General features: G+C 46.2%; 1 protein-coding gene across 3 annotated transcripts in view; it reads left to right on the top strand.

Annotated features, from left to right (window-relative positions):
- The window catches only part of PLD1 (phospholipase D1), a 60,795-nt gene that overhangs the window by 26,589 nt on the left and 17,562 nt on the right, over window positions 1-16,644 (top strand). For 2 of the 3 annotated variants that reach the window (XM_040073868.2, XM_040073869.2), the window contains exons 9-19: window positions 1,661-1,813; window positions 2,507-2,656; window positions 3,438-3,521; window positions 5,184-5,265; window positions 7,223-7,333; window positions 8,547-8,753; window positions 9,542-9,758; window positions 10,679-10,792; window positions 12,786-12,914; window positions 13,216-13,334; window positions 13,523-13,636. In XM_040073868.2, the coding sequence (XP_039929802.1) occupies window positions 1,661-1,813; window positions 2,507-2,656; window positions 3,438-3,521; window positions 5,184-5,265; window positions 7,223-7,333; window positions 8,547-8,753; window positions 9,542-9,758; window positions 10,679-10,792; window positions 12,786-12,914; window positions 13,216-13,334; window positions 13,523-13,636 (1,480 nt within the window). The remainder of the gene's footprint in view (window positions 1-1,660; window positions 1,814-2,506; window positions 2,657-3,437; window positions 3,522-5,183; window positions 5,266-7,222; window positions 7,334-8,546; window positions 8,754-9,541; window positions 9,759-10,678; window positions 10,793-12,785; window positions 12,915-13,215; window positions 13,335-13,522; window positions 13,637-16,644) is intronic. The other variant, XM_058421897.1, reaches the window with a different exon arrangement.

Consider the following 16,644-nt stretch of genomic DNA (forward strand, 5'->3'; position numbering starts at 1 on the left):
CGTGCCCTTCCCAGGCAAATCTTTCCATTTGAAAATCCAAACAGCCTATATTTGCCTACAGCAATAATTTCTTGGTTGATGGAGCCTCCCCAGGCATTATGCACCTTTGGTTTTTAGCATCACCCATGGGCTATCATTAGTTTTATCTTTAATAGTTCTGTTTTCCAAGAAAACCTTTCTGCATTCTTGTGAAGAAAAGGTCCTATTTCTGCACAGTCTTTCCAACATTTCTTAATTTAGGTTTACAGAAGATATCTGTGATGAGGACACAATGAGGTAAAGATGTGACCTTTCCTTCAGGTCAAATCATTAAATCGTCACCAATTCTTTTTCTTTTTTATGGGAAAAAAGCGCCTTTTTCTCTTGTAACCCTCAGATCCAGGGCTCAAGCTGCAGTGGGGACAGTAGCACATGCAGCTCTGATGGATCTCCATTTTTCTTTAGAGCCTAGAAAGGGGGTAGGAGAAGTGTTTGAGTGGGATTGTGTACAGAATATCACAAGTGAGACACTAAATTCCCATCTTGGCCCACTGGGACTGATAGTTTATGCATCAGCAAATAAGCAAATAGCAGTAATATTTCCCAGAGAGGGTTATTTAAAGGAAAGATTTTAGGACATGGGGGAGGATAGTGGGGTGAAACTGTGAATGGGCACAGGCAGGCCTCCTCAGGCATGTAGAGCTGCCTGGGAAAAACAGAAGGGAGAATAATTGGAAATATACCCTGTGGGATGTTTAAGAGTGAAATTATGGGCCAAACAGAGAGGGGAGGTATTTTGGCACCAAATGGGAGGTGATGCCATGTAACTCTTTCAGGGCCCTGAAAGCAAGAAAAAAAATTATAGGAAGTAGATGAGGAGCTGAGAGGCTGTTACTAAAGATACAAGAATGAACAGATTTTTGCAGTGTTTTGTGCTGCTTTGTGTGTTTCTGAGTGTACAGAAGAATGAAGTGAAGGTCTGGTGATGGAGACCTGTGTGGGACAGAGGGGGCTGGTTACCCCAGCTACACTGCAGGGGGAGAAAAAATTAGAAATGCCATTCACAGTAAAAAATGTGGTTTTTTTCCTTGAGTTGCCTTCAGGCTACAGTATTTATGTAAAACCTGCTGGTCATCCCTCCTCATGTGTTTCTAACAGGGTGCCTGTTGCTTGGCAATAAAAGCTTTCCAAAATGCCTTGTTCATATATTTTGATAGGAGTGAAAGTGACCCTAGCATCAGAATTAATGTTAGAAATGTCAAATAACTCCCATTTAGCACACAAGCTGAATAAAAATCAGGGATGGAGGAACCCTCGTTGCACCTTGCCTCATGCTCAGAGGTTTATGACCAGGGAGGTTCTCATGGGTTTTGTTAAACAAGGGAACCTGTATTTTTAAAGACTCCTGTAAAAAGGAGTTATTTACATAACTCCAAAAGTCCTATATTGTATTAAAACTCGTTACCCAAGTTCGTAAAACAGACACTTTTCTGCTCAAGAAAACCACCCCCTGGTCCAGCTCCTGAGATTAATTTTTACCATTTAGTAGATTTCCCTGATAAATGATTTGCACATGTTTTGAAGAAGCACTTTTCTGTTTTATTAGCTCTTTTCGTGGCTCATGTTTTGGGGCCTGGCACAGGTGTGAAATCCAGGTGACGTGGTTGCTGTGTCTGTGCAGGTGGCTGGTGGTGAAGGATTCGTTCCTGATGTACATGAAGCCTGATTCAGGGGCCATTTCCTTTGTCCTGCTGGTCGATAAAGAGTTCAACATCAAGATAGGCCGGAAAGAAACAGAAACTAAATACGGGTTGCAGATTGACAATCTCTGCAGGTAAGAAAACAACTTTGTTTATCTCCTTTTAGTTTGCTTTTACTTTTTCAAAGGGGAATCGATGCTGCTCGGCAGGAGGGGTTAACAAACCTGGAGTGGCTGCTGCTGGTGTGCTCAGACCTGCTGGGGATTTGGCCCTAACGCTGATTATTTCCCGTGTCTTAATGAGGCATTCGCAGCCTCTGTTTGTCCATCCCCGTGGTTATTGCTGGGGCCTGGGGGCACGGTGCATGCTGAGTTGCACAGTCTGGTTTGGCAGCAATTGCTCAGGTAATTTTTTAGGCACTCTTTTCTCTTTATGCTGCAAGTAGGGATGTTTTCTTCTGCATCCCAATGGGGTATTACTCAAAAGACATGCTAGTGGGGAACAAAGAGATATTTAATGTTTTTATGTTAGCGCACAGCGTGAATTCATCTCTTAAAAAACACAACATTAGCTGGCTCCAACTCCAAGTTAAACTGGTGCTAATAATTTAGACATGGGTGGGTATTTTATGCTTGGCAGTGCAATACTGTTAGTCACTCAGAGCAGCACTCAGTGCTGTGCATTCTTTTGCAAACAAAACAGCAAAGTCCCTACTTTATGTGTCAATAAAATATGACCGGTACAGATGCATTTACCAACATGGACAGGCAGCGAGGAGCAGCCCAATTAAATGGAAACAACTTCAGCCTCCTGCCCTGTTCTTACAGGTCGCTGATTCTGAAGTGTAACAGCTACAGACATGCCCAGTGGTGGAGGCAGGGCATAGACGAGTTCATCCGGAAACACGGCAAGGACTTTCTGACGGAGCATCGCTTCGGCTCCTACGCGGCCGTGCAGGAGAACACCCTGGCCAAGTGGTGAGCACCTGCTACCTGCCTGCCCTCAGCACCCCAGCTCTGGTGAACAGAGCTGGTAGCCTTTGGTAGCTGTGGGGACTGGTGATAATTAAAGAAGTTGGGAAAAAAAAAACCCTGAGGTTTTCTTCTCCAGGGACAGAGTAGCAGTGCTGGTGGTGGGAGCTCTGCATCACAGCTCATTGTGTTTTGCAGCATCAAGTTCTGTTTAAATTCAAATGTGTTGGGTATTTGTCAGTGTAAGGATAAAGAGAAGAAGAGGGAGTCAACAAATGCAGACCTGGGTATAGTTGGTGGGTGGCTGGGCTTTATGCACACAGCAGCCCCTGAGAAATCCTTCTCTCCCTAGCATAACCTGACTGCACTAATCCATTCCCCAAAATGGCTCAAAAACTGGTTTCTAGCTGGAAGCAGACCAGTGTCTTCCCTGCAATGTCTGCCTTGCAACAATCTCTGCCTGAGTACTTTCTGTAAATCAAAGGAAACACCATTCCATCATCCTTTCCTGAGAGGCAAACCTGGCCTGCATGTCAGGAATATTGCATGAAGTTGGCAGAAGTGCCAAGAGGCACTTAATATTCCCTTATTGTGCTGTTTCATCAAGCTACTGATAGCAGCATTGAGTTCTCCCCACGTGTTGTCCTGATTCTGGCAATTAGGTTTGTGTTTGCTCTCGAGAAGAGAACGTAAATGTCATTAACACAGAACCCCACCGCTCTTCAGCTGTGTACTTTGTTTAATGAAGGGGAGGAGGCATAACTCTGCACTCTGTTTGCTTTTGCAGGTATGTCAATGCCAAGTGGTACTTTGAAGACGTCGCAAATGCCATGGAAGCTGCTAAGGAAGAAATTTTCATCACAGATTGGTGGTTCGTACTGACATGTTTGGGTGTTGCCCAGCTGTCTCTCCGGGGACACTCCCGACAATGCGGCGCTGTTCGGAGCCCTACAGTATGGCAGCTAGCCCTGCAGCCAGATGGTTTGGCAGCACACCCAAACCTCTCCTTGTGTTGTATTCAAAGGCCTTTTCAGGAGGGCTGGCAGCAAAAGCGCATGCTTCAGATCAACAGCTTGGTTGTCTCCCTCCACGGAAATGCCTAAAACTGCACGGAGGCACCACCTGAACTGCAAATGTGGTGGCTTGAGGGGCTCCTCAGGAGTGTAAATAGCTGCAGATCTGGGTGCCTTTCGGTGTATCAAGGAGCAGGGATGTTCAACAGTGCACTTGCCATGGGATCCTGCATGGGGATCCCCCTTTCAGCTCCTCCTCACTGCCTTGGGAAGGCTCATGCCAGCAGTGAGAGCATCTTGTGGGGGTGTCCTTTTGGTCTGCTCTTAAATCGGCCAGAAAAGGGAGAAGGGGAGTTTTGTCACCCTTTATGTGCTGTGTGTCTGCCAAAGGGCCTGGCTCTGCCCACTTGTTACCTAGTTTAGGTGTTTATGCAGTGCTCTGGTTCCTGTTTGTGGCAGGAAAAGGGTGCTCTGACAGCCTGGGCAGAGTTCCTTGGCTGGGTGCTGATTGTGGCTGCCCATGTCTTGCCTTTCTGGAGGTTAATCTGAGCCAGCCTGGATCATGGGCATGGCAGCCTTCCAAGACATGACTCAGATTTCCTGTTCACCTTAGGCACGTCTGTGCTCCTCTTTCTCTGTCTGAAATGAACCTCTGGCTGCTTATTTGCTTCCTCTGGGAACTGGGAGAATTAGTTTCTAGGAGGAAATTGTGAGAAAACTCCGTATCATGTTAGCATTTGGTGGGGTAAATCAGTTTCCTGCCATGACCACAGTTAAGCCTAGTGCTCACAGATTCCCCCTATGCAGGTTCAGGTGGCAGTTCAAGAGCATCCCATTTCAGACCCATTGTTTCTTACTTAGTGCTTTCTTCAGACAATTGTTAAAATATCATGGAATTCCAAACCTTGATATATGGGATAAAAATAGAATGTAGCAATATGCTTTATGCAAGCCCAAGTTGCCATGCTTGGTACAAAACTAAAGGAATGAAATTCTGTCACCTTGCTGTGCAGGAGTTAGATGAGAAGGCTTGACTATTTCTTGTAATCCTTAAAGCGATAAAATGTCCTGTTGTCCTTTGTCTTTAGGCAGCAAGGAAAATTCAGTACAAATTTGTTCTGTTCAGATAGCTCAGGTGCCAGGAGAACTGAAATCCCATTCTTATTTATTTTTATATCTGCATATTTCTTTCAGATCTACCTCGAGGTTTTCTTTTGTTGCATCTTTCTTTCACAGACAAAGTTCAAATTTCCCTATTTGTGCATCACTGTTCAACCTGGTCTCGTGGGTTGTTGAATATGAAGATGAATGTGCTGGATGTGTCCTCTGCCCTCTGTAATGCTCAGTTATTAAAGAACAAAGGGCAAGATACTGGAGAATGCATCACTCTGGGACATGAGCTTTCTCATCCACTTTATTTAAACTACTCAGTTCTTTTGCTTCCCAAGTTGGTTATTTAGGCCAGAGCTTTGTTTGCACGCTACATCTGCTGTATTTTTTATATAACTTTATTTTCTTAGGCTGAGCCCGGAAATCTTCATGAAGCGACCGGTGGTGGAAGGGAATCGCTGGCGGCTGGACTGCATCCTCAAGAGGAAAGCAGTAAGTGAGCTCCAGCTGCACCCTTCACCTGCACCCACCCAGCCAGGGGCTCATACTGGGGCTGGAGCACTTCCACCATTCGTTTGGGTAGAGATGAGAGTTAAAGCCTCACATCAGATGGCTTTTGAAAACCACAAGTTTTGATTTGTTCCCCTCCTTTGGGTTTGGAAGAGCTCAGAGGCAAAAGGGTAGATCCTCTGATTGCCCCAGATTTGGCTCACTTCAGCCTTGCTTTACAACTGCCCCTGTTCCTGGTAGAGTCAATGACCTGCTGCTGTCCATGCTCTCCATGTGAGTTATGTAATTTAGAGATACAGGGAAGGCTGAGCACTTTGTGTTGTGTTTGTGTGGGCTGTGCTCCAGCTCTTCACACACCCTGTGATAATATTGGTGCTTGCCCCTATCAGCAGTGAATCACAAGGTTTATTCCCGTGCCTGCGTAACTTCATAGACTCTTTCTGTGGCAGAAGGGTAGAAGTCCATATGGATACAGACTTTAAACTAAAAGAAGGCAGGTTTAGATTAGATATTAGGAAGAAATGCTTTCCCGTGAAGGATGATGAGGCCTTGGCACAGGTTGCCTGAGAAATTGTGGCTGCCCCCTCCCTGGAATTGCCCAAGGTCAGGTTGGATGGTACTTTGAGCAACCTGGTCTAGTGGAAGGTGTCCCTGTTCACGGCTGGGGGTGGAACAAGATGGTCTTGAAGTTCCCTTCCAACCCAAACCATTCTGTGATTCTGTGACATGCTGAAATAGTCTTTGACCCTTTCCTCTTTCAAGCCCGTTGTCATCACAGTCCTTACCCTTCCACATACCTAGATAAAAAGTGAGAGCTTCGTATCTGACTGTTGTTGATTTGGAATTACTCTTATCTTCTGGCAAAAACAAACTGGCCAGAAGGCATCACTCACTCAAAGGAGGAATTTGGCTTCTTTTTTGTCAATTGATATGGATTTTCTTATGGCCATAAACACACTGTGATAAGGTGAATGAGGTCAGTCCCTGGAAATGCTTGCTCTGTAACTTGTGGTGTTTCTTGGACTCAACAAGGCAGTCAGCAAGCTGATGTCTTGGTGCAGGAGTGAGGCTGTCCTTTCTGTGTGTGCAGTGCTGCCCTGGACTCCCCTGGGTGCAGTGGAGAGTAGAACAACATCCACAATTTGGAGATTGCCTTAGCTCTTGGTAGCAGCTTTATGGGAATAGGAATTCAAAAGGCTGTGGAAGGTTTAGGTTCCAAGTTTAAGCTGGCAAACTCTAGTGTAATCTTTTAATCCATGCTCATTCTTGGGAAATGGAGGTGTCCCAGTATTTGCCAAGGTTTGGGAGGCACTTGGCACATTTGAAAGTGCTTTAACAAGAGTTCTTGGAAACCCTGCCATGGCTACAATGCTGGTCACAAAAAGCACCGTGTTTTTAGCACTGCTCAGTGTGTTCCAGCAGCTTGTTTAGCTCTACCAGGAGAAAGAACCTCTTTGCTGGTGTTGAGTTGGTGACATCCCCTTCAGGAGGGGAATGTCAGTGTGACCTCACTGGTCATGTTATCCTGCAGGGATATTTAACTGTGGGCAACCCTGAGGGCAACACGAAGCAGCAGAACACTGAACTTAGTGGATGAACATGGTTGGAGTGAGTCATGCTTGCAAAAATCTACCTCAAAGGGTGTGTAAAAGTTGCTGCTGTAGGAATGACCTGTGGATGGGCCTTGGCATAGCTCAGACAAAAACAACAAAACCCACACAAACCCAGGTACTGAGCCCTTCTCAGAAAGCAGGCAGGTCCTATCAGGCTGTGGGGTCCCCATGGAGGATCTGGGAAAGCATAATCAAGAACAACCTCTGTCAGCATTTCCATCAGCAGATCCAACGCATTTACTGTCTCTTAGCTTTTCCTCCCTTCGGAAACAGACTGTATCCGTTGATGTGCCTGCGTTCCGTGTGTTCTTTTTTATTTCTGACAGCAACAAGGAGTGAGAATTTTTGTTATGTTGTACAAAGAGGTGGAGCTTGCCCTGGGGATTAACAGTGAATACAGCAAGCGGACTCTCATGCACCTCCATCCAAACATCAAGGTAATTGCACAGGGCTGTGTGGAGGGTGTTTGCATTCAATTGCTCTTAATGGCTGGTGCTGACCTCCGTGTGTTTGGGCAGGAACTGCAAGTTCAGGAGTGTTTCCCACCATTGCAGTGGGAATAGTCTGACAAGACACACCCATGTAGTGCCTGCCACATCTGGCAACTTCATTTCTTTAGATTCTAATGGAACATGAAATTGCTTCATTTAGATTTGCCAAAGCAACTATTCGCCTTAATTCACAAGAAGGGTATTTCATGTGACAAGTTAATGGGGTTGCATCAAATGGAAAATTGCAGTTTGAGAGTGTTGTCTCATTTCAGCATTTCTGCTCAAATGGGAATGATGAGAGTCAACACTAGGCGTTAATGTTCCCAGCACAGAAGAACAGCATTACACTCTCCTGTGCTGTTACACTGCTGTCCTGGCACCAAGCAGAAAATCAGTTGTGGCAGAGAAACCAGTAGATAAGGCTAGATCCATAGACACATACACCTTAATGAGCAGTAAGATACTTGTGCTAGAATAATTGATTTATTTTCACTTGATCAGTTGTCACAGCAAAGGGAAGCATTTGTTCATCATCTTTGCAGTAAAACTGGATGATACATGCTGTGTCACAGGTTTTGGGAGCAGCCAGGTGAAACTCAGTAGCTTTTTCTCCAGTTAGCTGGTCCAGTGCTGGTTCTAACCTCATAAATAAAACTGAGCTTAGATATAGAAATTAGGGTTCCATAGACACTTGTCAAAAAGAAATTCCTAAACAAATGCCAAACAACTTGATTTTAAGTGGGGAGGAAAAAAACCACCCAACTTCTCATTTCACTTGTGTGGTGGCAACAACCAAGGAAGTGACTCAGATCACCAATATGTTGTTTTGTTTCAGAGCAGGCTCTGTGTTTGAAAGCTCAGCTATTACAGCTCAGCTGAAGCAGTTTCTTTGACTGTGGTAGTCTTATGAAGCTGTTGTAAGGGTGACCTATCCCAACATCAGTAATCGTTGCTGCTTGGGATTCCTGCATCCTGGGGTAACACCTGCCTGCCATATGGCTGACACCAGCCATGGGGAAATTGAGTAGTTTCAGTAATTAAGCGGTGGATACAGCCAGTAACAACTCCAGCATTTCCCCATCACCCCAAAAAGGCTGAACTGCCTGTAAGGATTTCAATTTGACACCGATGCTGAGCTCGAGTGCTGGTTTCCTCACAGGTGATGAGGCACCCAGACCACGTGTCCTCCTCCGTGTACCTGTGGGCCCACCACGAGAAGCTGGTGATCGTTGACCAGTCCGTGGCGTTCGTGGGCGGCATTGACCTGGCGTATGGGCGCTGGGACGACGACGAGCACCGCCTGACCGACGTGGGCAGCGTCAAGCGCGCCGCCGCCGTCAAGTCCGTGTCCACCGCCAACCTGGCGGTAAGTGCGCTGGTGGCCACCGTCAGCCGCGCCAGGTCTGGGGCAGGGGCGAATGGGCTGTGTCCTCTTCTGAGCATGGGGACGGGGTTTGGAGTTTTAATGGCAAATAAGTGATGAGAGGAAGGATCTAAGCGTCAAATGACTCTTTGGGGCTAGGTGCTGACAAGCCCTTGCTAGGGCACAGGGATAAGAGGGCTGCGCTTCCCCTGGAGCTTGGAACAGCAGCCACAATTTGAAGTCTGTGTTCTTAAAATCTTAGAATGGTTTGGGTTGGAAGGGGCCTTAAAGATCATGTTGTTTCTACCTCCATCATGAGCAGGGACACCTTCCACCAGATCAGGTTGCTCCATGCCCTGTCCAGTCTGGCCCTGAGCACTTCCAGGGATGCAGCATCCACAACTTCTCTGGGCAACCTCTCTTTTCTTAACAAAACTTAGAAATGCAGAGTAAGCACTCTGAAAAGTTTGTTGTTTCTGCCCTCAGCAGCTGCCTTGTTTGCTGAGCTTTCTGCTAACCTGAGTCTATATGCAACCACATCTCTAAAAATTTGAGAGGTCTAAGTTGATGAGAATTTCAAGGGAGTAATAATCCAGAGTAATTTTATGGATCCAAATGCCCCCTCAGTACAGGCTCTCCCCAAAAAGCATTCCTGGTTCCCACCTAAGTGTGTCTGTCACAGAGCAAAATTTGTCTCATGGTTGTTTCTGCGCACTGATCTGCACGAGAATCTGCAGTTAAAGGGGAACCTCATCATACCTGACCTGCAGCCATGTCTTGTGTCTTTGAAGTCTGCAGCGGAGTCGACTGAACGTGTCTCACTGCAGCCCCAGACTCTGGCCCCAGAGAGCCACTTGTTGGAAAGAAATGCTGATGACGCCCCAGACACATCAAAAATGAAAGGAGTAGGAAAAACCAAAAAGTTTTCAAGGTTCAGCATTTACAAGCACCTGCACAAGCACGGCATGCACCACGCTGACAGCGTCAGCAGCATTGACAGCGAGTCAAGTAAGTGGTGTTCAGCTCAATAATGTATATAAAGGATGTGTGAAGGTGGGTGGGTGGGTGTATGTGCACGTTCACATGATTTCTAGGACAATGTGCTCTTTGTATGCAAGGAAAGTTGACAAGTTACCTAACTATCAGAATAACAGTTGTGTGTAGTCAACGTGTAAATTTGTGTCACTGCAAAATAGAGAAGAAAGGTTTTGTGTGGATTTTTTTTTAATTAGCTAATTAGCAATTTTCATGAGCCATCAGATGATGTGATACAGTGTATGTGATTCTTAAATGTTTGTATTGTTGGAAAGTGTTCCTGCAAGAGAGAATTGAATCTTTCATTTTTCGACTTGGCTTTATTATAACGAGCAAATGATTTCTGAATGGGATTATCCCCTCTCATAGACTAGTGTTAAAAGCTAGGTTTTAAATAAGTTCACTTAAATGGAAATGTTCCAAATTTACCCACTTACTAGAGAGAAAAGTCTGTTCAACAGTTGAATATTTAAATGCAGCTTTTAATTCCTGATATTAAAGATAACTTCATAGCTAAAATTACAAGGATCAGCTTGGCAATTGTTCCAGAATGAAATCCTTCCTGAAGGTCCTCAGCTCCTCAAGACGAAGGAACTTACTGGAATTTCCATCCCTCCCTGCAGATCTTTCTCTTGCCTCTGGTTCCTTATGGGGGTCTTGGTTGCAGTCAGCTCAGGACACAGCCATGGTTTTGTGCTTCATTCCATCTGTTTGGGTTAAAACCAGCTGGGTCCTCAATTTGGTCCTTTTCCTGGCAGTCACTTGTAGTTTCAGCAAACTGACATCTGGTTTGAGTTCCTGTCTGCTAGGTGTCTTCAGACAGGAGCAGGCACCAGGGTGGCAGAGGTGGACGTGTGTTTTTGTCATCAATAGAGCATCTTCACTTTCTGCAGGTTACTCTAACCCCACTAGGAGCCAACCAAATATAATCCAGAGTTTAAGGCCCCATCTGAAAATGTTCCATCACCACAGTGAATCCAAACAGGGGCTCGCTGAGCCTCGGGAGGGTAAGTAGAAGAAGACAGAGCTGTGGACCCCTTCAGGCTTTAGCTGCTGATGTTTTTGCATTATAACTGTGGTGAGAGTGAGGTTGGGTGCCAGGATCAGCCTTTGCTGCTTGTTGTTCTCCCAGCATCCTTATCCGTCCTGTGAGGGCATCTTGGCAGAAGAGCCTTCTCCAGAAGCTACAAATTCTGCAGCATAAATAAATAATAATTAAAAACCCCAAAACAACAACAAGCAAACCGAAATCAACCAAATGAGCAAACAAATTTGCAACAATGACAGCAGGGAACGGTTGCAGAAATAGTTCTGATTCTGGTGTGTGATGATTTCAGCAGCTCTCATACTGTAAAGGAAAGAGCTGTTACTGGAACTGGGAAGTTCTGTATTGGATATTTTTAAAATAAGCCTGATGCAGGAAGACGTGCAAACAGAGAGAGGAAGCAGCAGAGTGACTGCTGCCCATCCAGTTTGGACAAAGTCTTGGGTCCCCTCTTTTGCTTCTAATTAAAACCAAGGAAAGCACACTCAGTTGAGACAGGATTTGGGTGGTCGTGAGCACTGTTCTCATCTCTGGACTGGTGTTGGAAGGGCCTGTCCCAGTGTGGTAACTTTCCAAGATGCCTTTGGGTTCAGGAACAGAGTGAGGAGCAGTTCTTCACCATCATCCTCTTGCAAACATCTTCCTCTAAGGCATTAATTGCCAATTATAAAATATTGGTTGCAAATTGGTGACAACAAAGCGTTTCCATGTCTTTGTGGAGACAATGTGCAGTTTCCCCTGTGGCCGTTCGTGCTCACTCATGAGTCACTGTGCAGTCATCGGTGCACGGAGCGTGTGTTGGCCTGTGTCCCACTCATCCCCGCTCCCACCCGGCCATATCGAGTCAGTGATTCCCCAGCTCCACCTGGACTCTCACTAGGAGCTCGAGCTTCCCGAGGCAGCTGTGGTGCAAACCTGCTGCATGGCATTTCTGGCATGGCTTGGCTCGGCTCGGCGGGGTCGCAGCGGTGCTGGCAGGGATTGCTTTGTGTCCCCTGGTCTTGTGCTGCTGCCAGTGTGTGTTTTGTCGACTGTTGAAAGTTGGTTTTTCTGTGTGCTGAGGGGTTTCATGGTTACCTGGTGGCGTGGTTGAGTTAGGAGGAGGTTTCTGCTGGTGGCATTGCTGTATAATTACTGCATTAGTATTTGGTGTCACAGATGAAGGCTGCTCTCAGGGTCAGGAAATAACACCAGTTAACTGTTTAGGGTCTAGGCCAACATTTTTTGATTTTTTAGGAGCCTGGAAAAAAGAGTTCACTGCACCAAAATACATGCTCTGCAAAAGGGATCCTGTTAGGAGGGAATTTCCCTGTGTACAATATTTTACACTGTTTCTAGTCAACACAAATTTGGAATTCAGGATCCATTTGTTCAACATGTAAAATTGTATCAAAAATGACTCTGCTATTTGGAAAAAACAAAATAATACTAAGAAAACCCACAATATTTCATGAGGGGAGTATGAACATCTCATTCTAGATAATAAATACTACTTCTATTAGAGGAGATACACCCCGATAGACAGGCAAAATATTAAACTCTCTAGCAGAGAAGATGGAATTAGTTCACTATTAATGTAAAAGATATGAAGCAGATGATATACATGTTGTGAACTGCCATATGGGAATATTTAGGTGTTACTGAACTGGGGAAAGGCAAATGGTTATAGGGTGATGTAGTCCAAGATAAAATTTGGCATCTGCTTTACATTTTCATAACAGACTCCTATATATAACCTCTTCTGATTTTATTAAAAAAAAAGAATAAAATAGGGAAGAAAAAATACTAACATATATCCCTTGAAAGTAACAGGAGGACTAGGGAGAAACCAGCTTCAGCTGCTTGGGACTGGCAGGTCCCACCAGTGCTGTTCCATGGCTGTGAGTCTCTCACTGCTGTGTGCAGTTGACAGCCATGACTTTGGAGCATGTTTTTGTTTTGTTTGCCTGGCACAGATAAAGGATCCATCCGTAGCCTGAAGACAGGTGTTGGAGAGCTGCTTGGGGAAACCAGGTTCTGGCACGGAAAAGACTATTGCAACTTTGTCTTCAAAGACTGGGTTCAACTTGATAAGCCTTTTGCTGGTGAGTAGGAGTCTTGGCATTCCCCCAAACTTTCCTTTGCGCCTTTTCGGTCTCCGATCATATTTTTCCTGCCTCCAAGCCAGAGGTAATAAGGTTGGTTTGCTTTGGTTGCTAGGAAAAAGCAGCAAAACTCCCTTTGAGGGGTTTTAGGGCCAATTGTGCTGTTGCAGTCCAAGTCATCTGCCTTGGGGGTGCTTGGTGCCGTGTCCCAGAAACCTCAGAATGAGGAGGGGGACACTGTGCTCTCCCACATTCACACCCTTTGTCTGAGGAAGTTCCACCGTGCTCCCCTGTCCTGCAGACTTCATTGACAGATACACCACGCCCAGGATGCCCTGGCACGACATCGCCTCCGTGGTGCACGGCAGAGCCGCGCGCGACGTCGCCCGCCACTTCATCCAGCGCTGGAACTTCACCAAGGTGGGTGTGGGTGTCACTGCTGGGGGCACGGAGATAGGCACAGCCTTGCCTCACCCCCCTGCCCTCTGTAGGGATCTGTTTAATTTCTTTGTGTTGTTCTGATATGTTGCAAGCCTTTTTTTCTTTATCTGTTGCAAGCATTTTTTTCAAGCATTTTTTCTTTATCTGTTTTTTCCCCCCTTGTGCAGATTATGAAACCCAAATACCGGTCCCTGTCCTACCCATTCCTGTTGCCAAAATCTCAGCAAACTGCTAACGAGTTGAAGTATCAGGTGCCCGAGGCTGTTCCTGCCACAGTCCAGGTGCGTGTTGGTGGTCTCCTGCTCACATACTCCTCAAAGGACTTGCTCTGCACCCTCCCAGGAAGTTTGAATGCCTGACAGACCCTCTGCAGAACTTGAATTATAAGATGCAAAACTCTTATCTAATTCAGCTCACAGATTAGGTGATCAGATCCTGAATCACAATAGAGTAATGCAACTCCATTAGCAGAGAGGCGTTAATTTATATCTCCACCTTTGAGGTAAGGGCACTAAAGTGTATGCAGTACTCAAGTGGTGGGAGCGCTGTGACTTTGCATAGCCGTGTGGTTTAATGGTTTGTTTTCTGCTGCTCTTCATCTAACACCTAACATTTGGGCTTTATGATTCGAGAAAGCCTGATGGGTTGAGGTTACCCACTGAGTATTTATCTCAGATCTTGGAGCAGTCTGCCAGGCCCTGACGCCTCGCTCTGATGGGTGGTGGTCAGTGAGAGCCCAGCATTAAGTGGAGTCTTGGGGCTGTTGCTTTCTGCCTTGAGCTTCATCTGCACTTTATTATGCAGTTCTGCACCCCTGTGGGTCCTCTGCAGTTTCACACAGCCCACAGTCTGATCTGTGATAATCAGTCTCACAGTCAGAATTGCCAAAATACTCTGTTTAAAAGCCCAGTTTGCTCTATCAAGTGCACACACTTGAGTACTGCTGTGACCCAGCAGAAACAGGAACTTGTTGAAGAGTACAAAGTCAAAATATTTATGCTGAAGCAGCAAAACCATTGTGTGTCTCTGTGGACGAAAGATGTATGAAGTAAGAGCAGTTAGACCAAAACCAGGAAAAATGCATGACTTTGCTCTTTGTAGGGAGTGGTCTGCCCAGATGACAGCACTGCTTGGGGAAGCTGAGTGAAATAAAATGCTTTTTTCTGGGTCTGTGGGTTGCCAGGGCATTGTCTGCTCCTTTCTGTGTGGTGTGAGGGGTGGGCATCGCAGGGATCTTGTGTCAAGGGTCTGGGGTGTTTGATATCAGCCTCCAAAGCCAGGCTCCCAGCTTGCTGGGAAGTAATCCCCTTCAGGCATCATCCTGTTCCCTGTGGATGGAAATGCCTCCCTGTCTGTCTGACACCAGCTTTTTGGGAAATGTTGTTCTCATGGAAGTGATGGGGCTTGTGTCCCCTGAGCATGCTGTAACCACAAGATAAGCCACAACTTCTAAATCATGGGGTTTGCTGTAGCAAAAAGTTAAGCTCTGTTGATTACAGAACTGGAAGCAGTTCCCAAAGGAGAAATTAAACTGAAAACAACCTAGATCCAGCTTCTCTTCAGTCCAGCTGCAGAGCTGCTGGCTGGCTCAGGGCATCAGGCCGTGGGAGGGGAGGTTGGGGCTCAAACGGTGACTGCAGAATCTGCAGGCTCTGGTGCTGAGTGATGGCTGAGCAGCTGGAAAACCAGCCTGGCCACCACATTGCTGAGGCATTGCAAATAACTGATACATCCAGGAAATGAGGGGCTGCTCTCAATGATGCCATAAACAGCAAAAAGAGAGCAGGTTTGTCTTGTAAATTATTCATTTGAAACTACCTTGCTCATTTCTTATTTATGCATCTGTCAAAATAGCCCCGCATGCAGATAGCTAAATAAAACTCCATGGTATTAGGCTGCAAATGTGTTGTCCTGAAATGTATCAGCCTTCTCAGTATGAGGGAAAATTGATGGGAAGAGCATTTGCAATGCCAAGGCCGGTGGAAGCAGTGAGGGGGGCTCCTCGGCCCAGGCTGGGGCACCCTGCCTGGGTGCAGGTCCCCAGGCTGCTTCAGCTGGGTTATGATCTCTGGGTGACCTCCTCAAGCTCCAAGGCAGGGATTTGCATGCACATAGTAACATTTTGACTGTCTCCTCCCTAATACCCACACTGGCCTGGTTTCCCTTGGTCCCCAGGTGACACAAGTGCCCTGAGCACCCCCAAAGTCCCACTGCCAATCCGCAAGTGACTCAGTTTCTCCTCCTGATGGAGGTTTCAGATTTGGCCGCTGTAGGAAGTGAGGGGATACCTGCAGCCTGGATCTGAACTCCCCCACCTGGTGGCCTTTTTTTGGGAGCTCCCAGGGTGTGAATCAGGGCATCCTTGTATGACTTCTCCTTTTCTTCAGGAAATATCAACCTCTTGCCTGTCCAGTTTATTCATTTTGGAGCAGAGGGCTCCGGTGCTCGCATCTCCTCTCAATTGTACAGTTCTGCACAGAAATAAGAAGATATACTAAAATCTTTTACCAACCTTTTATCCAAAAAAACTAGAGCAATATTCTTGTTCTTCTTAGTATAGAATCCTTTGGCTGGCCAGCAGCCAATCCCCTGTTATCTCCATTTGAGTACTGTGTAGGGATTTTATAGGCAGAAGTTACTGCCCCAAGGTAAAATCCAGCATCCCAGGGCTGTCCTTGGCTGTGGGGTGATTGAGGAAAGCCTGGCTGTTGGGTTTCTTGTTTCTGACCTTGTTTGCAAATCTGTCTTCAGCTGTGGGCAGATCAGAGGAAGGGAAAACACAAAGGATCCATGGGGATTGCAGTGTTGCTGCAAGCCCAAACCATTGACCTGTCAGCAACAGATTCCAGCCTCATTGTACCATCTGGTTTTGCTCTCCTCTGTGTGAGGAGAGGAGTAGGAAAGCATTTCTGGGAGGCTAGAGCACTGACAAGGGCTTTCCCCTGGGCAGGGAGGATGAATGCAGCGTGTGTGGGAAACACACTGTGGGGTACAGGCTGGGAAGGAGGAAAAGGAGTCGGGCATGGTCTCCCATCCTCTTTCATTTGAACTTCAGGGCTTTGCTTGCAATAAGCAACATGATTTTTGCAAGAGCGCTTTGATTCTTGCAAGAGTCAAATAGAGATCTGCCAAAAGCAGTGCCAGATTTTTTTTTCCACTGTTCCATCTCCCTATTTCCACTCCAGCGTTGGCAGTTATCTGCCAAACCCAGTGTTGCAAAAGATGTGATGTGGTGAGGCAACATCCCATTCCTGATGGAAATGCAATGAAAGTTTAATGCTCTGGCAGC

Source organism: Hirundo rustica, chromosome 10 (assembly GCF_015227805.2).
Source record: "Hirundo rustica isolate bHirRus1 chromosome 10, bHirRus1.pri.v3, whole genome shotgun sequence".
In the NCBI taxonomy this organism is placed as follows: domain Eukaryota; kingdom Metazoa; phylum Chordata; class Aves; order Passeriformes; family Hirundinidae; genus Hirundo; species Hirundo rustica.